Here is a 24,036-nt window from a genome sequence, read left to right as displayed (position 1 = left end):
CAATCTACACTTACGTAGATGACATCCTTGTCCTCCTTGAGACTGACCAGAACCTCACAAACCTCCACGAAAACATTACAGCTTGCATAATGAGACTCCGTGCCTGGTCCCTCTCGGTACAGATGAAACTAAACGAATCAAAAACAAAACTACTTTGGCTCGGCCCAAAATTCGAACACCTGCCCACCCTTTTCGCACTACCCACAGGCGATACACTCCAGCTCGAATTCTCATGCAAGGTCCTTGGTATCATTATCGATTCTTCTCTCTCCCTCAATGACCACCTCAACTCCTTGGCAAAATCATGCTTTTTCAGCCTCCACATGCTGAGGAAAGCTAGATCCTACTTCAGCCAACAACACTTTGCCATCCTTGTCCAATCCATCATCCTCTCCAAACTAGATTACTGCAACGCCATCTACTTAAATCTATCAAAAAAAAGTCTTCTAAGACTCCAGCTAATCCAGAATACTGCAGCCAAACTGATCTTCTCAAAACGCAAATCTGACCATGCCTCCCCACTCCTTGCCAAACTTCACTGGCTCCCAATAATCCCCAGAATCCATTTCAAATGTTCCTGCCTGGCTTTTAAGATCATTCATGGTATCCTCCCTCCTCTTATCCCACTGTCTTTCAACTCCTCCAGTCCCGACTCCTCCAGAACTGCCCAAAGGTATAAACTAGCCTTCCCCTCCCTACGCGGCATCCACTATGCAGGCAAACTGGGAAAATACCTTCTCTTCAAAATCACAGGTCTTTGGAACGACCTCACCTCCCCGTTGCGGAACCTGAGCTCCCTTCAGTTATTCCGCAAACAACTGAAAACCTGGCTTTTCAGCAAATTGTAACTCTATCCTTCCCCCCCTTTCCCCCCCCCTTTTTCACATAATAAGAACATAAGAAGTTGCCCCCGCTGAGTCAGACCAGAGGTCCATCTTGCTCAGTGGTCTGCTCCCGCGGCGGCCCATCAGGCCTACTGCCTGAACAGTGGTCCCTGATTAATTTTGTAATTTACCTCTAATCCCATCCCTATAATCTACCTTTACTCTTATCTGTACCCCTCAATCCCTTTGTCTTCGAAGTACCTATCCAAAGCTTCTTTGAACCCCTGTAGTGTGCTCCTGTTTATCACATCCTCTGGTAGCGTGTTCCATGTATCTACCACCCTCTGTGTGAAAAAGAACTTCCTGGCGTTTGTTCTAAACCTCTCCCCTTTCAATTTCTCTGAGTGCCCCCTTGTACTGATTGATCCCCTTAATTTGAAAAATCTGTCCCTGTCTATTTTTTCTATGCCCTTCATGATCTTGAAGGTTTCTATCATGTCTCCTCTAAGTCTCCGCTTTTCCAGTGAGAAAAGCCCTAGCTTTTTCAGTCTGTCAGTATATGAGAGGTCCTCCATGCCCTTTATTAGCTTAGTTGCTCTTCTCTGGACCCTCTCAAGTACCTCCATGTCCTTCTTGAGGTACGGCGACCAGAACTGAACACAATACTCCAGGTGTGGGCGCACCATAGCACGATACAGTGGCAGGATGACTTCCTTTGTCCTGGTCGTGATACCCTTCTTAATGATACCCAACATTCTGTTTGCTTTCCTTGAGGCCGTGGAACACTGCGCCGACGCCTTCAATGTTGTGTCTACCATCACTCCCAGGTCTCTTTCAAGGTCGCTCACCCCTAGCGCTGATCCCCCCATTTTGTAAGTGAACATCGGGGTTTTTTTCCCTATATGCATGACCTTGCATTTCCCTATGTTGAAACTCATTTGCCACTTTTTGGCCCATTTTTCTAGTGTTGTCAGATCTTTTTGGAGATCTTCGCAGTCCTCCATGTTATTGACCTTGCGATATAGTTTGGTGTCATCCACAAATTTAATAACCTCACATTTTGTTCCTGCTTCCAGGTCGTTAATGAATATATTGAATAGGAGCGGTCCCAGCACCGACCCCTGTGGAACTCCGCTCGTGACCCATTGCCAGTCTGAGTAATGTCCCTTTACTCCAACCCTCTGTTTCCTGTCCGCCAGCCAATTTTTGATCCATCGGTGGACCTCCCCTTTAACCCCATGGTTCCATAGCTTCCTTAGTAGTCTTTCGTGTGGCACCTTGTCGAAGGCTTTTTGGAAGTCAAGGTAAATGATATCTATGGATTCCCCTTTACCCCCTCAAAGAAGTATAATAAGTTCGTGAGGCATGACCTGCCCTTGCAGAAGCCATGCTGGCTCGACTTTAGCTGCCCATAGTTGTCGATGTGTTCCCAGATGCTGTCTTTAATCAGTGCTTCCATCAGCTTTCCCGGGACCGAGGTCAAGCTCACCGGCCTGTAGTTTCCTGGGTCTCCCCTTGAGCCTTTCTTGAAGATGGGCGTGACATTTGCTATTTTCCAGTCTTCCGGAATCTCTCCAGTTTTTAGGGATAGGTTGCATATTTGTCGAAGTGGCTCAGCTATTTCGTTCCTTAGTTCCTTGAGTACCCTTGGGTGAATGCCATCCGGACCTGGCGATTTGTCGCTCTTTAGCATGTCTATCTGCCTGAGGACATCCACCTTGCTCACCTCTAGCTGGACCAGATTTTCATCCTGCTCTCCTTTTACGATCTCCTCGGGCTCCGGAATGTTGGTTGTGTCCTCCCTCGTGAAAACTGACGTGAAGAACTTATTTAGCCTGTCAGCTATCTCCTTTTCCTCTTTTACCACTCCCTTTCTGTCCCCATCATCCAAGGGTCCCACTTCCTCCCTTGCTGGTTGCTTCCCCTTAACATACCTGAAGAATGATTTGAAGTTTGTTGCTTCCCCTGCCAGTCTCTCTTCATATTCTTTTTTTTGCTTTCCTAACCACTCGATGACACTCCTTTTGGTGTTTTTTGTGTTCCTTTTGGTTCTCCTCTGTTTTGTCCTTTTTCCATTTTTTGAATGATGCTTTCTTGTCACTTTTCGCCTTTTTCACTGCATTTGTTATCCACACTGGGTTTTTTGTTCTATTTTTTCTGCACCCTTTCCTGTACTTGGGGATGCATAGGTTCTGTGCTTCTTGCACTGTGCCCTTGAGTATGGTCCAGGCATTTTCCACGGACTCCATCTTCCTTGCGCTGTCGTTGAGTTTCTTTCCCACCATTTTCCTCATGGCATCATAATTCCCTTTTTTGAAGTTAAGTGCAGTCGTTGTAGTTCTTTTCACCTTTGATGATCCAATTTCTAGCCTGTACTGGATCGTGTTGTGATCGCTGTTTCCTAGTGGGGCTTGTACCGCCACCTCCTTAGCGGGTCCCCCTAGTCCGTCGAGGATTAGGTCAAGAGTGGCATCACCCCGTGTTGGTTCCATGAACAGCTGTTCCATGAAACAATCCCTCGTGACCTCCAGAAATTTGGTCTCCCTCATGCAGTTTGAGTGCCCAATACTCCAGTTTATTCCCGGGTAGTTGAAGTCTCCCATCATCACCACACTTCATATTCTGCTCTTTTCACTGGTTTTCAGCATTATATCTGCTTAATTTCTCTTCTCCTCCCTGTTTCTTACTAAAAAAAAAATATAAAAAAGCACAAAAAAATCCTTCTCTTTCCTCTGTTAAATCTTATTTCTTCTTCCTGCAGTTTTGTTTAAAATACTGTGTTTTAGGTGGTATAGAGCCTATATTTCTGGTGTCTGTGGCTCAGGGGGACTAAAGTAGGGAAAATCCTGTTATAAATCCTGTGTTTTAGGGTAGCACTGATAGAACCTGCGTTTTTGTTTAAAATACTGTGTTTTAGGTGGTATAGAGCCTATATTTCTGGTGTCTGTGGCTCAGGGGGACTAAAGTAGGGAAAATCCTGTTATAAATCCTGTGTTTTAGGGTAGCACTGATAGAACCTGCATTTTTGTTTAAAATACTGTGTTTTAGGTGGTATAGAGCCTATATTTCTGTCTTACCAGTATTCAGCCATTGTTTTCTGCTGATTAGGTGGAGAAGGGAGGGGTTCTGTTTTACTTCTAAGGTTAATTGCATTATCTTTGGGACATTGCTGAAACAAGGCTGCCCTGTGAACTTCTAAAAGCTAAGTTACCATTTCATATTCTGCTCTTTTCACTGGTTTTCAGCATTATATCTGCTTAATTTCTCTTCTCCTCCCTGTTTCTTACTAAAAAAAAAATATAAAAAAGCACAAAAAAATCCTTCTCTTTCCTCTGTTAAATCTTATTTCTTCTTCCTGCAGTTTTGTTTAAAATACTGTGTTTTAGGTGGTATAGAGCCTATATTTCTGGTGTCTGTGGCTCAGGGGGACTAAAGTAGGGAAAATCCTGTTATAAATCCTGTGTTTTAGGGTAGCACTGATAGAACCTGCGTTTTTGTTTAAAATACTGTGTTTTAGGTGGTATAGAGCCTATATTTCTGGTGTCTGTGGCTCAGGGGGACTAAAGTAGGGAAAATCCTGTTATAAATCCTGTGTTTTAGGGTAGCACTGATAGAACCTGCATTTTTGTTTAAAATACTGTGTTTTAGGTGGTATAGAGCCTATATTTCTGTCTTACCAGTATTCAGCCATTGTTTTCTGCTGATTAGGTGGAGAAGGGAGGGGTTCTGTTTTACTTCTAAGGTTAATTGCATTATCTTTGGGACATTGCTGAAACAAGGCTGCCCTGTGAACTTCTAAAAGCTAAGTTACCATTTCATATTCTGCTCTTTTCACTGGTTTTCAGCATTATATCTGCTTAATTTCTCTTCTCCTCCCTGTTTCTTACTAAAAAAAAAATATAAAAAAGCACAAAAAAATCCTTCTCTTTCCTCTGTTAAATCTTATTTCTTCTTCCTGCAGTTTTGTTTAAAATACTGTGTTTTAGGTGGTATAGAGCCTATATTTCTGCCTTACTAGTAGTCTTACTTATAGTCCCACCAACCCCAGGGACCACTATTCATATATAGAGACCCATATAATCAGGACTTCACAACCAATCAAGATGACCTTTATTCTATGCAATCACTGTGGTGCTTTAATTCCAAGACATACTATTTGGAGGCTTAAGGCTTGCCCCATCTGTCTTCAACTTGCCAGTATTAAGGAGGAGCTCTGCAAACTTAAACAGGAATTGAATACAATTAAAGCAGCTTCCATCACTCCACAAAATCATACCAACTTACCACCTCTACCTCAAAGAATAAAACAGCCCAGGAATAAATGGGTCACAGTAGGCTCAGGAAGACTGCGACATGTAACACAGAAACATCCACCTTCACTAATATTACCTCTACAGAATTCCTTCGCTCCACTAGTGCACTGCGATACTCAGGAAAACAGAAGGGAGGTGGGACTGGAACCAATGAAGGAAACTCAAGAGAACAAGAGCACCCTAAGTACAAATAAAAAAGCCAAAAACAGAAAACTATTACTGTTGGGGGATTCCATCATCAGAGGCATTAACCTTGGAACACAGGGCGAGGAGTCCAAAATAGTGAAATGTCTTCCAGGATCCTCAGCTACCAGGAGTTCCAGGCAAATACTGACTATAGTTAAGGAAGAAACTAAGGATTTTAACACTGATGTTGTTATCCATCTGGGAACAAATGACCTGGCCAACAACTCCACACTTGCAGCACAGAAAGCTTTTCGGGAGCTTGGTGAGGGCGTGAAACCTTTTGTAAAGACTTTAGCTTTTTCTGAAATACTGCCTGCATATGGAAAAGGAGAGCAAAGAGTGAAAAACACAGAGGACTTTAATAGATGGCTCAGAGCCTGGTGTCATCAAGAAGGCTTCAGGTACATAGGAGGATGGGGAAATACATGGAAGGACAAGAAGCTATATTGCACTGATGGGCTACATATTACTACAGCAGGAAAAAGAAACCTTGCAGAGAAATTTAGACAATATTTTTCCAGGCATTTAAACTAGAAGGTGGGGGTGGTGTATGTACGAAGGACAATTATAAAGACCACCCCCGGCAAAAGAAAAGATGTGATAGTAGTAAAGGCTGCAACATAAGCAATATCAGCAACTCATTTCTTAGTATTGCAACGGAAAGTGAAACGACACAAAAATCCATACGAAGAAGGAGATTATCGCTGAAAAATAGCTGGAAAGCGATGACCACAAATGCTCGCAGTCTAAGCAACAAAGTTCATGATCTGCAAGCCCTGATATTAGAGGCAGATCTAGATATTGTTGCTATCACAGAGACATGGTTCAGTGAATCACATGGATGGGATGCAAACATACCGGGATATAATCTTTTTAGGAAGGACAGAGATGGTCATAAAGGTGGAGGAGTAGCTCTCTATGTAAAGATCAATATCCAAGCGACCGAAATGCAAGGGACCTGGGGAGAGGAAGAAGCGATATGGATTGCTCTGAAAAGAGAAGATGGAACTTCTATCTACGTGGGTGTAGTCTACAGACCTCCGACTCAATCGCAGCAAATTGATAAGGATCTGATTGTGGATATCCAAAAGTTTGGAAGGAAAGAGGAGGTTCTGCTGTTGGGAGATTTCAACCTGCCGGATGCGGACTGGAATGTTCCGTCTGCGGAATCGGAAAGAAGTAGGGAGATTGTGGATGCCTTTCAAGAGGCTCTGCTCAGACAAATGGTGACGGAACCCACAAGGGAAAAAGCGATATTGGATCTGGTCCTCACAAATGGAGAGAGTATCTCTAATGTTCGAGTGGGTGCTCACCTGGGTAGTAGCGATCATCAAACGGTTTGGTTTGATATAACGGCTAAAGTGGAGAGCGGCCGCACGATACTTAAAGTCCTAGATTTCAAACGTACGGACTTTAATGCAATGGGAAAGTACCTGAAGAAAGAGCTGTTAGGATGGGAGGACATAAGAGAAGTGGAAAGACAGTGGTCTAAGCTGGAAGGAGCGATAAAAATGGCTACAGACCTTTATGTGAAGAAAATCAATAAAAACAAAAGAAAAAGGAAGCCGATATGGTTCTCCAACCTAGTGGCTGAGAAAATAAAGACGAAAGAGTTGGCGTTCATGAAATATAAAAAAACCCAAGAAGAGGAGAGCAGAAAGGACTACAGGGTGAAACTGAAAGAAGCCAAGAGAGAGATACGTTTGGCGAAGGCACAGGCGGAAGAACAAATGGCTAAAAATGTAAAAAAGGGAGATAAAAATTTTTTCAGATATATTAGTGAAAGGAGGAAGATAAAAAATGGAATTGCTAGGCTAAAAGATGCTGGGAACAAATATGTGGAGAGTGATGAGGAGAAAGCAAATGTGCTAAACAAATACTTCTGTTCTGTGTTCACAGAAGAAAATCCTGGAGAAGGACCGAGATTGTCCGGCAAAGTTACACGAGAAAATGGAGTAGATTCTGCGCCGTTCACGGAGGAGGGTGTTTATGAGCAACTTGAAAAACTGAAGGTGGACAAAGCGATGGGACCAGACGGGATCCATCCCAGGATACTAAGGGAACTCAGAGAGGTTCTGGCGAGTCCTATTAAAGACTTGTTCAACAAATCTCTGGAGACGGGAGTGATTCCTGGGGATTGGAGGAGAGCGGATGTGGTCCCTATTCATAAAAGTGGTCACAGGGATGAAGCAGGAAACTACAGGCCGGTGAGCCTCACTTCAGTTGTTGGAAAAATAATGGAAGTGTTGCTGAAAGAAAGGATAGTGTATTTCCTTGAATCTAATGGGTTACAGGATCCGAGGCAACATGGCTTTACAAAAGGTAAATCGTGCCAAACGAACCTGATTGAATTTTTTGATTGGGTGACCAGAGAGCTGGATCGAGGACATATGCTAGATGTAATTTATTTGGATTTCAGCAAAGCCTTTGATACAGTTCCTCATAGGAGGCTGTTGAACAAACTTGAAGGGCTGAAGTTAGGACCCAAAGTGGTGAACTGGGTCAGAAACTGGCTGTCGGACAGACGCCAGAGGGTGGTGGTTAATGGAAGTCGCTCGAAGGAAGGAAAGGTGACTAGTGGAGTCCCTCAGGGTTCGGTGCTGGGGCCAATCCTGTTCAATATGTATGTAAGTGACATTGCTGAAGGGTTAGAAGGAAAAGTGTGCCTTTTTGCAGATGATACCAAGATTTGTAACAGAGTAGACACCGAAGAGGGAGTGGAAAATATGAAAAAGGATCTGCAAAAGTTAGAGGAATGGTCTAATGCCTGGCAACTAAAATTCAATGCAAAGAAATGCAGAGTAATGCATTTGGGGATTAATAATAGGAAGGAACCGTATATGCTGGGAGGAGAGAAGCTGATATGCACGGACGGGGAGAGGGACCTCGGGGTGATAGTGTCCGAAGATCTAAAGGCGAAAAAACAGTGTGACAAGGCAGTGGCTGCTGCCAGAAGGATTCTGGGCTGTATAAAGAGAGGCGTAGTCAGTAGAAGAAAGAAGGTGTTGATGCCCCTGTACAGGTCATTGGTGAGGCCCCACTTGGAGTATTGTGTTCAGTTTTGGAGACCGTATCTGGCGAAAGACGTAAGAAGACTTGAGGCGGTCCAGAGGAGGGCGACGAAAATGATAGGAGGCTTGCACCAGAAGACATATGAGGAGAGACTGGAAGCCCTGAATATGTATACCCTAGAGGAAAGGAGAGACAGGGGAGATATGATTCAGACGTTCAAATACTTAAAGGGTATTAACGTAGAACAAAATCTTTTCCAGAGAAAGGAAAATGGTAAAACCAGAGGACATAATTTGAGGTTGAGGGGTGGTAGATTCAGGGGCAATGTTAGGAAATTCTACTTTACGGAGAGGGTGGTGGATGCCTGGAATGCGCTCCCGGGAGAGGTGGTGGAGAGTAAAACTGTGACTGAGTTCAAAGAAGCGTGGGATGAACACAGAAGATTTAGAATCAGAAAATAATATTAAAGATTGAACTAGGCCAGTTACTGGGCAGACTTGTACGGTCTGTGTCTGTGTATGGCCGTTTGGAGGAGGATGGGCAGGGGAGGGCTTCAATGGCTGGGAGGGTGTAGATGGGCTGGAGTAAGTCTTAACAGAGATTTCGGCAGTTGGAACCCAAGCACAGTACCGGGTAAAGCTTTGGATTCTCGCCCAGAAATAGCTAAGAAGAAAAAAAAAAAAAAAAAAATTTTTAAATTGAATCAGGTTGGGCAGACTGGATGGACCATTTGGGTCTTTATCTGCCGTCATCTACTATGTTACTATATGTTACTATGTTACACTTCTGCTTTTGCATACCTGCCTCAGTTCAGCCTCCAGATCCTGGTCGATTTCTTCCGTTTGTCCAGGTGGGCGATAGTACAGACCCAATTTTATGTCTGCTCCAGTTCCTCCTGGTAGCTTAACCCATAGTGATTCCAAGTCGTCCGCCCTTACTGTTGTTTCCATTCTGGTTGAAGGTATGGAATCTTTTATATATAGCGCTATTCCTCCACCCTTTTTGTGTGACCTATCTCTCCTGTAGAGTTTGAATCCTGGTAAAGCCACATCCCATTCATTGTCATCAGTCCACCACGTTTCTGTGACTCCAATTATGTCTAGGCCCTTTTTGCTGGCTAGGATTTCCAGCTCTCCCATTTTAGCCCTTAGGCTCCTAGCATTAGTGTATAGGCAAAGTAAGTCCCGTTTGTTCGCCTTTCTTGCTGTTTTTCCTCGTGGTTTGGCGCTCCTGGCCCCCTCGTGAGTTGCCAGACCCCAAGCCTCGTCTCGGTCATCCTCCTCCTGTGGTGTGTCTGTTTCGTCCTCAGCCTGTTCCCCTGTTTTTGGTTGTCCCTCTGGATTCCGTTGTTCTCTATTAGTGCTGCTTGCCAGTTTTATTTGTGCACAAGACCCCTGCAATTCTCCCTTAGGTCCTTTTTCAAAAAGTTCCCACTCAGACCTGAGCCCTCTTTTACAGTGTCCTTGCTCAATACCTTTGGACCGGGTTCCCTGCATTGTGTCCTTAGGTTCTTTTTCCAAAAGTTCCCTCTTAGTCCCGATCCCTTTTTTACAATGTCCTTGCTCTATGTCCATGGCCCTGGGCCCCTGTGTTGTATCCTTAGGTCCTTTTCCCAAAAGTTCCCACTCAGTCCCCAGCCCTCTTTTACAATGTCCCTGCTCAGTATCCTTACTTGATACTTTTGTCCGATGTGTCAGATCGACTGTCGGCTTTCCCCTCTTCCTCAGTTTAAAGCCAAATCAATGATGCTCTGGACGTTGCGTGCCAGCATCCTTGTCCCAGTCGTGCTCAGGTGCAGTCATGTAATCCTTTTTTCTTCCTCTCTACCTACTATTTTAAGTTCTTGTAAACCATGTCGAGCTCCATACTCATGGAGATGATGCGGTATATAAACTTAAGGTTTAGATTAGATTAAATTAGATTAGACCAGACTGAACACACATTTGAACAATGAAACCTTATGAAACGTAAGCTTTGCCATCTGGAGTAAATTTGCTATAGCGCTTATCAATCACGCTAATGTCCTAAACTGCATTCCTTTTCCTTCAAGTACACAGCACATGTGGGTTTAGCAGTTTCCTGAGCTTTCTGAAGCCACTGTTGTTTTTGCTTCTTTTGCAGTGGTGGCCTGGAAGCAGAAGATTTAGAAGTATATCGCCTCTGATATGAACAGGAATGTTTAGCAGATTGCTTTGAAGCAAGAGGCTTAGACTTTGTTCTGCTCAAAGAATTCCAAGCCTTTTCATGTTGTGTCAATCATTCCAGGGCGCAGGACAGAATCGTGCCAAAATAGGCGGCTGAAATATAGGCCCGGAAATCCAGTCCTACATTTTAGCCACTTATCTTGGCCACTAGACCACAGCAGCTGAGAGTGACAGGGTGTTCCGGCAGGAGGGATTGGGTATCCTTCTGCCTGGGATGTTTGGGGAAGGTGCTAGCAGGAGGGAATGGGCATCATCCCTCATGCTGGGTTTGTTGTGGGGGTGGCGGCAGGAGGGATTAAGCACCCTCCTGCCAGGGATGTTAATGAGGAGAAGGGTGCCAGCAGGAAGAAGTGGGCATTTCTCCTGCCGGCTGATTTGCAGTGGAATTTGGGGGTTCCCTGCTGCAGCCGCTCTCAGACAATCATGGAAAGGGAATTACCCCCTCCCCCATCAGCTGATAGGCAGGGACTCCTCAAAGCTGCAATTCTGTAACCAGCGCCCAGAACGTGGGTGCTGGTTACAGAATCGTGGCTTTGAGGGAATCCCTGACGCTCAGTTGATGGGAGAGGGGGGAATTTCCCTGCCTTGACTGGCTGCTGCGGTCTAAGCAAAGATAGGCGGCTGAAATGTAGGCCACGGTTTCCAAGGCCTACATTTCAGCAGTCTATCTTGGTGTGATTCAAGGCTGGGAAGCCGCTTTAGATCGCCTAATGCTACTTTGAAGGTTGGCTACGCCTAGTTTGGCATTCTGCAGCCTAAAGCCATGATTCCTGTGGCCATTTTAGCCACTTTTTATTTAGGCGTCGGTAGGCATTTCAACCCAGCCTTTTCTGATCGTTGGCAGGGCGCCAACCTATGCCTATATTTAGGTGCTAGTTGTAGAATTTCACCCTAAGTGTCAATAGATGATGAAGGGAAGAGACAGATAGGAAAGTGCTGGGGGAGAATGAGAAGAAATTAAAGGCAAAAAGGCAGATCTAATAAAGAAAGGAGAAAAGTAGAAATAAGGGAGATAGAGCAAACATATTATCCTCATAACAAAGGTTAGAAGCAGGAGCAGTGATTATAGCACCTCATTCTAACAGTACCTGGGCCAGAGGAGGCGTCTTTCTTGTAGAAAAGGTTTGCATTACCCTATTTCTCGCTTTAATCTAAGTTACATCACCTGCTTCCTGCAGTTCCTCACATGTGCCTGTGGGGGTCAGATTTCCTCTTTCCTCAGGTTCCTGAGGCTCAGTCTTGAATCTCTCTTGCTCAAATCGGATTAAAATGTCAGGCGTGACATTATGGGAGCCTGTTATATGACAAAGATAATACGTTTATTTATTTATCAAGTTTCAAATTTATTTTAATTTGATGATTCGCTTAATTTTTACTAAGCGAGTTACAATATTGAAAAAAAACAACAACATTTATTTTAACATAATGTTTAAAAATTTTAAAACAATACGGATTTATTAACCACCTTTATGAAAAGATTCACCCAAGGTGGTGTACAGCAGTTATAATTCAACACAAACTTACAATTTTATTAACAGCATAACAGTAGTAAAAAGAACAAATATAAACATAAATACAATGAATGAGGTAAATTCAAAATCAGCAAAATGAAACGTAATAATTCGACTACCATGAAATTTCAAACATATACTTATTGACAGCAATGAAATTCAAATAAGAGAAAGAGGAGCAGATTCCTGAGGGCATAAAATATCTGAGAGCAGAGGCTCAGCTGTACTGTTTCCAGTTTGTATATTCTGACTTTAGCTCTCTGGCTCGTCTCTCTTTTTTTATTTTTTATTTAGAAGATTTAAAATTTACCATGAGGCACTTAGGACAGACTCCTACCCTACATCAGGGGAGCCATGGGAGTGTAAGATAAGTTTGTTTTTTCTTTGGTATACGGACTTTGTTTGTAACATAGGGAAATGAAAGGGTAAGGTAAAGATGTTTACACCTGTAGCTTCTGGACCAATGGACAGACGTTTAGTTTCTAATAATCTCATGAAACCTTCACTTGACAGAGCTGAATCGATATCGGGAGCCTCTCTTGATTTCACCCCTCCTGTTACTTCTGAGGGATTAGGATCAGAAGGCGTTCCTAAAATAGCTTCATTGGAAGCTCCCGATTCTCAGTTAACTAAGGGAGTTACAGATTTTAAACTTCCTCAAATGCTTCCTGGTATAGAGCTAACTGAGTTTTTGGAAGAAACACTTCAGGAAGTTACTTTAAAAGATATTTGGAAATTGAATTCCAGGATGGAGAATATATTAAAGTCAGTAACCAATCAAGTTTAGACCTTTTCTAAGGAAGTGGTTGAAAAGTTGAGGAATGTGGATTCTAACATACAAAAATTAGATAAGCAAATGTTACTTGCTGAAAAACAGGTTTCTAATCTCCAATTTATTCTCTGCTTCATCAACAAAAGACTCTGACGTCTTAAACGTGAAATGATGGAGAAAACCGCGAGGATTAAGAACCTGCATTTAATTAATTTAACACATACACACCTGATCTCTCCAGAAATCCTTTTTCGGAGGTTTGGAGACTGCGGGCACAATGCAATTTTGTATTATTATTTGTCTCAAAAAAAGAAAATTGTTGGTGAACAGGGTAAAGACCAGCTTGTCTCAACTGAATTTAATCTTACTGAATTTTTAGAAGATTCACTTGATGCAATCTAGGTCCACCTTACTGGTTTCATGTGTAAACGAATCAGACACTATTTTTATCTTATTGGAAGTCGACTCTGATCTCAGCAATTTGGCTTCTAGTATAGATTGCTGTATTTCTAAACTCCAAATGTGGGCATTGTTCATCCAAATGAAATTGAACGCTGCTAAAACCAAAATTGCTTTGGGTTGGACCAAGATTAGAAAAACTTCCTACTTCTGTTATACTGAATCCACATAGATTTTTCCTCTAGAGTATTGGGTATTATCCTTGATTCATCACAAACAGTTAAATTCTTTGACAAAAAAGTGTTTTTTTAGTCTATGTATGTTGAGGAAAGTTAGATTATTGTTCCATCAAGAACATTTTTCAGTATTGGTACAATCTATAGTGCTTGCCCAGCTAGACTATTGTAATTCAGTCTATTTAGGCATTAAACAGGGCATTCTAAACCGACTTCAGCTGATACAAAATATGGCAGCTAAGCTTATGGTTGAGAAAGCTTCACTGGCTTCTAGTCCGCTTCAGGATTCAATTTAAATGTGCATGTATTATCTTTAAGCTTCTCTATGGAATATTTGATCCTTTAGTTCCCTTATATTGGAACCCCTTCAGATCTTGCCATTTAATAATAATAATAATTTTATTCTTATATACCGCCAAAGCCATAGTAGTTCGAGGCAGTTTACAACGAAGAAGAGCTGGACAATCAGCGAATGTAGGTACAATGTAAAGTCATCAAAATACAGGTAAGCAGGATGCAGAGGTAAGGCATAGGAGATCTTGGGAAACAATTCGGTTAGAGTTGAATAGATGAGACTTAAGAGGTCTTAGGTTACAAATCGGTTAAACAAGTTTGTTTTACTAATTTTCTGACACTTAGGTAGGATGAGTAGTGTGTGATAATATTTTCCAGCCATTCGTTCAGTTGACCTGCTTGGAAAGCAAGTGTTCTGTTCAGGTATCTTTTGTAACAGCAGGGCTTTAGTGTTGGATGGTTAAACAGATGTACTCTGTGTGTTGGAAGAGCAATCTAAGTTGAAATGGGGAACTAAGTACATGGGGGCCGAACCAAGAATGGATTTGAAACAGAGACAGGCAAATTTGAAAAGCACTCTTGCTTCAAGGGGAAGTCAGTGGAGTTTTTGATAATAGGGCCTTATGTGTTCCCATTTTTTTAACCCGAAAATCAATCGGATTGCTGAATTTTGGATGATTCGGAGTCTTTGAAGGGTTTTATTGAAAGACCCCAAATAAATGATGTTACAGTAGTCGAGTATGCTTAGAATGGAGGATTGCACCAGTAAGCGGAATGAGATTGCATCGAAGTACTTTCTGATGGTTCTTAGTTTCCATAATATTGAGAAGCCTTTTCTGACCAGTGAGTCAGTGTGTGCTTCAAGGGTAAGGCAGCGGTCCAGAGTCACTCCCAGAATTTTTATGGAATTTGTAATAGGAAAGACTTGACCATTCAAGGAAATTGATGAATCTTTGATTTTGTCGTTTGGACTAGCCAGGAAGAATTTGTTTTTTTCTGAATTGAGTTTCTATTTGAATTTGGCCATCCATAGTTCGATTTGCTTTAAGATAGATGCAGGTGATTCTTCGTTTTGGGAGTTAGATTTGTTAGGGGAAAACTATGGTGATGTCGTCAGCATAGATGTAAAATTTGATTTTTAAACTTTGCAATAGATTTCCCAGTACGGCCAGGTAAATGTTGAAGAGTGTGGGGGAGGGGGGGAGCCCTGCGGGACTCCACATGAGTTTACCCAGCTGAAGGAATGAGTATTGGCACTGTAAACTTGGTATGATCATTAACTCAAAAAACCCTGGAACCATTTTAACACATTACCAGAGAGACCAATTGACTCCAAACAGTCCAAAAGAATAGCATGGTCAAGTCGAAGGCATTACTTAAATCAAATTGCAGGACTAGTGCACTTGAGCCCTGGCTAAATAAGCTGTGGAGGAAATCTAGCAGAGAGGCAATAATAGTTTCAGTGCTATGCCTGGGGCGAAAGCCTGACTGGCTGTCATTTAGTATGCTGAATTTATCCAGATAGGTTACTAAATCCTGGTTGACCAGAATTTCCATCAGCTTAACAAAGAAGGGAATGCTTGCGATGGGTCTGTAATTTGATGTCAGCTTGACAGATTCTTTGGGATTTTTTACAATCAGTGTGATCAGGATCTGGCCTAGGACTTCAGGAAATGTACCCGACAGAAGTAGAGAAGAGAGCCAAGTGTGTAACTTGGCTTTGAAGGAGACCGGGGCAACTTTCATAACATTTGGTGGGCAACAGTCTAATTTGCAGTAGGAATCAGCGTATTTTGAGTAAAACTTGCAGAATTGTTGCCAGGTGGGGGTGGTAAAATTGTTCCAGATCATATCTGCCCTGGGTTCGTCTTTGAGTTGAGCAACTGGGTAGTTCAAATGATTGATTGTGACGACCGATAGGGTGGATCTCAGGTTGGAGATTTTGTTGTTGAAGAACTCAGCCAGTTTTTTTATACTCTTTTAATTTTGTTCTCCAATTCACTCTCTCTTTACTATCTCCAGATTTCAGCCATTGTCTTTCAAGTTTTCGTAACTCCCGTTTCACCGTTCCTAGTTCAGCGTCAAACCAGCCATCCAAATCTTTGTTTCTAATTTTCCTTGATTTTATGGGGGCCATTTTGTTTAGAATCTGCGTGCTCGTGTTGGTCCAGGAGTCTACCGTAAATGAGTCGAGGTCTGGGTTGGAAGAGATGTCATAGTGTGACCAGAATTCCATGGGATTTACCAAGCCTCTAGTGGATACCACTTTCTTTTTCCTTTTTACCACCTTGGGATTGGATGGGGGACGTCTTGTTTGCCAGCTAAGTTGGAAATTACATAGTCGGTGGTCTGACCATAAGGAATCAGTCCAAGTGGCTTGATCCCATAGAATCTTGGGATAGACTAGTTCTTTGGAGGAGAAGGTTACTAGGTCTAGTTGATGACCTTTTTGATGGATCATTTCTGGGTTCGGCACAAAGAAGTCTAGAGAAGTGATGAAGGATAGTAAATCTTTAGGGTCACTCTGTTGTACCTGTTCTAGGTGAATGTTCAGATCGCCAGTCAATAGGTTATAGGGACCTGTAATTGAGTTTGTGAGAAGGAATTCAGAGAAGATGTATTTAGCGGTGGTCCATTTCTTAGGAGGGATGTAAAATGGCGTGATAATTAAGCCATCTTCTAACTGGTCTGACTAGAGTTTGCAGGAAAAAATTTTGAGATCCGTTGAGGATTTTGAGGCTAAGATGGTGGACTCGAATGAATCTCTTGCTATGATGGCTAGTCCTCCCTCTCATCCCCTAGTTCTGGGTTGAGATATAATTTTAAACCCAAGTGGAAGACACTCACAAATTATGATGTCATTATCGGAGATCAACCATATTTCAGTTAACAGAACAAAGTCAGGGTTGGTCTCCTCTATCCAATCTTTAACTAGCTGAGATTTGTTCCTGATAGATCGGATGTTTAAGCAGAAACCTTGACCCTTTTGGTGGAGGGGGACGACAGCAGGTACTGAGTAGGAAACTTTCCTCAACAATCAGTGTTTTAAAGAATACACAGAGAGATAAACTACCTTTCCCTTCTATAGGAAAGCTTAGTCAATCTTTTGCCTTCAATGTGGTAGAGATGTGGAATGGACTTCCTGACACCATTAGACTGATAGGCCAGCTACAACAATTTCATAAAGCCCTGAAAACTCTGTTTACACAAAACTTAAATGGTTTAACTATAGTATCAAAGAATTGACAATAATCCAGCTTTTTTTTTTATATATATATTCTCAGTAGGAGTATACTGTATATTCTTTGCAAGCTTATGAATGCTCAGTGGCAACAATACCTCAGAGAGATATGATAAAAAGGTATATGATAGAAATATTGGACCTATCGGAAGAATTGCTTCCACCACTTTCTCAGGTTTATTATCTGCCCACACAAAGGGTCCAAGGACAACACCAAGAACCACTACCATCGTCAGAGGTCCAACAGAATTTAAATGTTTCATTGATGTTGGAACAGTCGGATAAGGAAATAGCGATGCCTGCAACTTTACTTCTTACTGATGCCTTGGCACCAGACAAAAACTGGTTGCTGAGACTTTACTTCAAAAATAAGCTAAAAGAATTTTTGGGATTTAAAATACAAATATTTCCGGATCTGGCACGAGATACCCAGAAGCGTTGTCGTGAATTTCTGATTTTGAAGCCGGGAGTTATTGCCCTTGGAGCTTCCTTCTTTTTAAGACACCCATGTAAATGTGTGATATTATATCAAAAGCAAAAATATGTCTTCTTTGACCCTATACAGCTGACAACCTTTCTGTCAGCTGCACACCTGAAAGCTGGGACAATGACAACATGAATGCTCATTGTTTAATTTGATCACTTCCTCCAGCTGACTATATCCCTGTTTTTCTTCTTCTATAATATTTCAATGATTCTTTTTGGCACACTGCTTTACATCTTGGATCCATGAACTGAGGACTTGAGGAGGAGATTATGATTACCGTATTTTCGCGGATATAACGCGCGCGTTATACGCGTTTTTACCTACCGCGCATACCCCTCGCGCGTTATACGCGTGAGCGCGGTATACAAAAGTTTTTCTACATAGTTCCCACCCCGCCCGACGCCCGATTCACCCCCCCCAGCAGGACCGCTCGCACCCCCACCCCGAACGACCGCTCGCACGCGCTCCCACCCGCACCCGCGATCGGAGCAAGAGGGAGCCCAAGCCCTCTTGCCCGGCCGACTCCCCGACAATATCGGGCCAGAAGGGAGCCCAAACCCTCCTGGCCACGGTGACCCCCTACCCCCACCCCGCCCGACGCCCGATTCACCCCCCCCCCAGCAGGACCGCTCGCACCCCCCCACCGAACGACCGCTCGCACGCGCTCCCACCCGCACCCGCGATCGGAGCAAGAGGGAGCCCAAGCCCTCTTGCCCGGCCGACTCCCCGACAATATCGGGCCAGGAGGGAGCCCAAACCCTCCTGGCCACGGCGACCCCCTACCCCCACCCCGCACTACATTACGGGCAGGAGGGATCCCAGGCCCTCCTGCCCTCGACGCAAACCCCCCTCCCTCCCTCCAACGACCGCCCCCCCCAAGAGCCTCCGAACGCCCCCCCCCCCAGCCGACCCGCGACCCCCCTGGCCGACCCCCACGACACCCCCACCCCCCTTCCCCGTACCTTTGGTAGTTGGCCGGACAGACGGGAGCCAAACCCGCCTGTCCGGCAGGCAGCCAACGACGGAATGAGGCCGGATTGGCCCATCCGTCCCAAAGCTCCGCCTACTGGTGGGGCCTAAGGCGCGTGGGCCAATCAGAATAGGCCCTGGAGCCTTAGGTCCCACCTGGGGGCGCGGCCTGAGGCACATGGTCGGGTTGGGCCCATGTGCCTCAGGCCACGCCCCCAGGTGGGACCTAAGGCTCCAGGGCCTATTCTGATTGGCCCACGCGCCTTAGGCCCCACCAGTAGGCGGAGCTTTGGGACGGATGGGCCAATCCGGCCTCATTCCGTCGTTGGCTGCCTGCCGGACAGGCGGGTTTGGCTCCCGTCTGTCCGGCCAACTAGCAAAGGTACGGGGAAGGGGGGTGGGGGTGTCGTGGGGGTCGGCCAGGGGGGTCGCGGGTCGGCTGGGGGGGCGTTCGGAGGTTCTTGGGGGGGGCGGTCATTGGAGGGAGGGAGGGGGGTTTGCGTCGAGGGCAGGAGGGCCTGGGATCCCTCCTGCCCGTAATGTAGTGCGGGGTGGGGGTAGGGGGTCGCCGTGGCCAGGAGGGTTTGGGCTCCCTCCTGGCCCGATATTGTCGGGGAGTCGGCCGGGCAAGAGGGCTTGGGCTCCCTCTTGCTCCGATCGCGGGTGCGGGTGGGAGCGCGTGCGAGTGGTCGTTCGGGGTGGGGGTGCGAGCGGTCCTGCTGGGGGGGGTGAATCGGGCGTCGGGCGGGGTGGGGGTAGGGGGTCGCCGTGGCCAGGAGGGTTTGGGCTCCCTTCTGGCCCGATATTGTCGGGGAGTCGGCGGTCCTTCGGGGTGGGGGTGCGAGTGGTCCTGCCGGGGGGGGGGGGGCAGGGCAGGGCGGGTAAACGGAGAGTCGGGACAGCGCACGGAGAGTCGGGGTGGCCAGAGGAGAGTCGGGGCGGGCGAAAGGAGAGTCGGGGTGGCCAGAGGAGAGTCGGGGCGGGCGAAAGGACAGTCGGGCAGCATGCACGTTATACCCGTGAGCGCGGTATACAAAAGTTTTTATACATAATATTGTGGTTTCTGCGCGCTATACCCGTGTGCGCGTTTTACACGGGTGCGCGTTATATCCGCGAAAATACGGTACTTTTGCTGTGATAGTGATTAATGTTACTTTGGAATTTTATTTTTCTTTATTGCTTCTCCTTTCTATACAAGTGTATACTTGATATGTTTTTGAAAATTGATAAATACATAAATTAATTAAAAAAATAAAAATGAATGCTCAAAAACTGTTGCACTGAAAGAAATCACAAAAAGCACAGTTACTTACCGTAACAGGTGTTATCCAGGGACAGCAGGCATATATTCTCACATGTGGGTGACGTCATCTACGGAGCCCCGGCGCGGACAGCTTTTCAAGCAAACTTGATAGAAGTTTCAAGTTTGCACACTGCACCACGCATGTGCGTGCCTTCTCGCCCACTAGAGGGCGCATCCCACCTCGTGGTCCTCAGTTCCATAACTAGCAAGGAAGCCATCCCCGGGGAGGCGGGCGGGTTGTGAGAATATATGCCTGCTGTCCCTGGATAACACCTGTTACGGTAAGTAACTGTGCTTTATCCCAGGACAAGCAGGCATGATATTCTCACATGTGGGTGACCTCCAAGCCAACCAAAAAAGGGTAGGTGGGAGGATGGCAATTTATGAAAACAGGTTACGTAACACCGACTGGCCAAACCGGCCATCGTTTCTGGACAAGGTGTCCAGACAGTAATGAGAGGTGAATGTATGAACCGAAGACCAAGTGGCAGCCTTACATATGTCCTCCATCGGGGTGGATCGGAGGAAAGCTATCGAGGCTGCCATCGCTCGGACCTTGTGCCCCGTGACTCGACCCGGGGGAGGAAGGCCAGCCTGAGCGTAGCAAAAGGAAATGCAAGCGGCCAACCAGTTAGACAGAGTGCGCTTGGAAACTGGGTGCCCTAATCGATTGGGATCGAAGGACAAAAACAATTGAGGAACCTTCCGATGAGGCCTGGTGCGTTGAAGATAAAATGCCAACGCCCTCTTACAGTCAAGCGTGTGAAGCGCCGTCTCGCCTGGATGGGAGTGGGGCTTCGGGAAGAACACAGGAAGGACAATGGACTGATTGAGGTGGAAGTCAGAAACAACTTTAGGTACAAACTTAGGATGGGTGCGGAGGACCACCTTGTCGTGATGAAAGACAGTGAAAGGAGGGTCCGCAACCAAGGCTTGCAACTCCCCAATCCGCCTGGCGGAGGTGAGGGCAATTAGAAACACCGCCTTCCAAGTCAGAAATTTCAAGAGGGACTTGTTAAGTGGCTCAAACGGGGGTTTCATCAGTTGAGCCAGAACCACATTCAAATTCCACACGACGGGCGGAGGCTTAAGAGGGGGACAAACCCTGAGTAACCCCTTCATGAAGCGTGTCACCAAGGGATGGAGTGACAGAGGGCGTCCCTCCAGAGGTTGGTGGAAAGCAGAAATCGCACTGAGATGAACCCGCACCGAAGTGGTTTTCAAGCCGGAGCGCGACAAATGAAACAAATATTCTAAAACCGAGGATACCGGAACTGATACCGGATCCAGGTGAAAAGACGAGCACCAGGTGGAAAACCTGGTCCATTTCTGCGCATAGCAAAGCCTCGTCGAGATCTTGCGGGAGGCTTCCAACACCTCCTTCACCGATTGAGACAGGTCCGGAGGAGTCAGGGAACAAGAAACCAGGCTGTCAGGTGCAATGACTGCAGATTGGGATGTAACATGGATCCTTGACTCTGAGACAGCAGAGAAGGAGTGACAGGCAGGGGAAGAGGCTCTCTGGCACTGAGCTGGAGCAGCAGGGAGAACCAGTGCTGACGCGGCCACCGAGGTGCTATGAGAATCATCGTGGCCGAGGACGATTTTAGGTGTACCAACGTTCGCATGATCAGAGGGAACGGAGGGAATGCATACAGGAACCTCCCTTCCCAGTCGAGTAGGAAGGCATCCGCTTCCAGACGGTCCTGCGAGTACATCCGAGAACAATATAGTGGTAGTTTGTGTGTCTCCGGGGAGGCAAACAGATCCACCTGTGGCGTTCCCCAGCGAGCGAAAACCTCGCGTAGAACTGCTGAGTGTAGAGTCCACTCGTGCGGTTGCAGAAGTCGACTCAGTTTGTCCGCCAGGCAATTCCGTTCTCCTTGGATGTAGACCGCCCGGAGGAAGATGTTCCGGGAGGCCGCCCACTCCCAGAGGCGAAGAGCCTCGGAGCAGAGGGGCCATGACCCCGTTCCCCCCTGCTTGTTCACATAATACATTGCCACCTGATTGTCCGTGCGGACGAGGACCACCTGGTCCTGCAATATGTGAACGAAGGCTCGAAGTGCTAGGAAGATGGCCCGCAGCTCTAGCACGTTGATATGACACTGACGGTCTTCTGCCGACCACAGGCCCTGCGTGCGAAGACCGTCGAGATGGGCTCCCCACGCGTACTCCGAGGAGTCCGTGGTCAGGACCTTGCGAAAAGGCGGAGTGCGGAACAATAGTCCCATGGACAGATTTGAAGAGTCTGTCCACCAACGCAGCGATTTCCGCAAGGGCGGAGTCACCGAAATGAGGCGAGACACCGGGTCGCACTCCTGACGCCACTGGGACGCGAGGGTCCACTGGGGGATCCTCAGATGTAGCCTCGCAAACGGCGTGACATGTACCGTCGAGGCCATATGGCCCAGCAGCATCATCATGCGCTTGGCCGACACCCTCGATAGTTGAGAGACCTGGCGGCTCATCCGTACCAAGGCTTCCAACCGCTGGGTCGGCAGGTAGGAGCGTAGGCGCACCGTGTCCAGCACCGCACCTATGAATTGAAGAGACTGCGACGGCCTCAACTGAGACTTTGGAAAGTTTATCTCGAACCCGAGAGTTTGCAGGAAGGTAATAGACTGTCGGGTCGCTGAGATAACCCCCTCCCTGGTCGGGGCTTTGATGAGCCAATCGTCCAGGTAAGGGAACACGTGGAGTCCCCGTGACCTGAGGGCTGCTGCAACCACCACCATGCACTTCGTGAATACTCGTGGGGACGCGGCCAGGCCGAAGGGCAGTACCCTGTACTGGAGGTGGAGGTCCCCCACCTGGAATCGTAAGAATCTTCGACAGGCGGGGTGCACCGGAACATGGGTGTATGCTTCCTTCAGGTCGAGGGAGCACATCCAGTCCCCTTCCTCCAAGAGGGGATACAGAACCGGGAGAGATAGCATTCGAAACTTCTCCCGGGCCAGGAATTTGTTGAGCTTCCTGAGGTCCAATATGGGGCGCAGGTCCCCGGTCTTTTTTGGGACCAAAAAGTAGCGGGAGTAAAACCCCGTACCCCACTGGTCCTTGGGGACCGGCTCGACCGCCCGAAGCTTCAAGAGGGCTTTGGCTTCGGTTATAAGGGTCGGCAGCTGCGAACGGTTGCAGGGGACTAGACTCGGGGGACTGTCCGGCGGCGAGGACACAAAGTTGAGCGAGTAGCCCTCGGAGACGATCCGGAGCACCCAAGCGTCTGAGGTAATCCCGGTCCATGCCTCCCGGAAGGACCGGAGACGGCCCCCGATAGGAAGGGGTTCCTGTGAAAGTGCGGAGGGGAACCCGCCCCGTCCGCTCAGCCCGTCAAAAGGAAGGCGCTGGCTTAGAAGGGCCCTGCGCCGGGGCTTGGGTTTGTCCCCCTCTGCCTCGCTGAGACGGACGTCTCGGAGGCGGTCTCGAGAAAGCCGGGGTCGACTTCTGAGGGTATCGGCGCGGCGGAGGCCGAAAGGGTTTCTGAGGCGGGGGCCTAGGTTTGGGGCGGACCAGGGATGCTAGAGAGCGCTCCTGTTCCGACAAGCGTTTGGTCGCCGCATCCAACGACTCGTCGAATAACTCGGACCCCACACAAGGCAAGTCTGCCAGGCGTTCCTGCAGGTTTGGGTCCATGTCGAGGGTGCGAAGCCAGGCCAAGCGGCGCATGGCCACCGCGAGGGCCGACACCCTCGAAACCAGCTCAAAGGCGTCGTACACTGCATGGAATAGGTACAACCGCAATTGAGACAGGTTGGACATAAACTTGTCGAATCCTGCTCTTTGGGAGTCCGGTAACGAGTTTCGATATTGAGGAAGATCCTTCACCATACCCCGCAAATAGGAGGAAAAGGTGAAGGCGTAATTTAGAACCCTGGTGGCCATCAGGGAATTTGAATAGAGGCGACGGACAAACTTGTCCAGGGTCCGCCCTTCCCTGCCTGGTGGAACCGTCGCAGAAACCCGTGAGGGCTGTGATTTTTTAAGAGCTGACTCCACCAGAAGGGACTGGTGTGAGAGCTGCGCCTTATCGAACCCTTTAGGAGGAATCGTTCTATACTTCGATTCCATTTTTGAAGGTACAGACGTGACTGTAAGAGGGTTTGACAAGTTCTTCAGCCAGGTCTGCAGAAGGACGCTGTTGAGAGGGAGTCTAGGCACCTCTCTAGGAGGAGTGGGGAGGTCCTGTTCCTCCAAAAATTCTTTGGAATACCGAGAACATACCATCTGGTCAATCCCCAGGGCTTGGGCCATGTCCTGAACGAAGGATGAAAATGAGGACGGC

General features: G+C 46.7%; 1 protein-coding gene across 1 annotated transcript in view; it reads right to left on the bottom strand.

Moving 5' to 3' along the window:
* LOC117367669 (zinc finger protein 493-like) overlaps positions 1 to 24,036 on the bottom strand; it is a 156,069-nt gene that overhangs the window by 114,617 nt on the left and 17,416 nt on the right. The window contains exon 5 of the mRNA XM_033960451.1: positions 11,705 to 11,833. Coding sequence (XP_033816342.1) covers positions 11,705 to 11,833 — 129 coding nt within the window. The remainder of the gene's footprint in view (positions 1 to 11,704; positions 11,834 to 24,036) is intronic.

Source organism: Geotrypetes seraphini, chromosome 10 (genome assembly GCF_902459505.1).
Source record: "Geotrypetes seraphini chromosome 10, aGeoSer1.1, whole genome shotgun sequence".
In the NCBI taxonomy this organism is placed as follows: domain Eukaryota; kingdom Metazoa; phylum Chordata; class Amphibia; order Gymnophiona; family Dermophiidae; genus Geotrypetes; species Geotrypetes seraphini.
The sequence above is the reverse complement of the archived record's forward strand: the minus strand, read 5'-3'. Positions and strand labels throughout refer to the sequence as shown.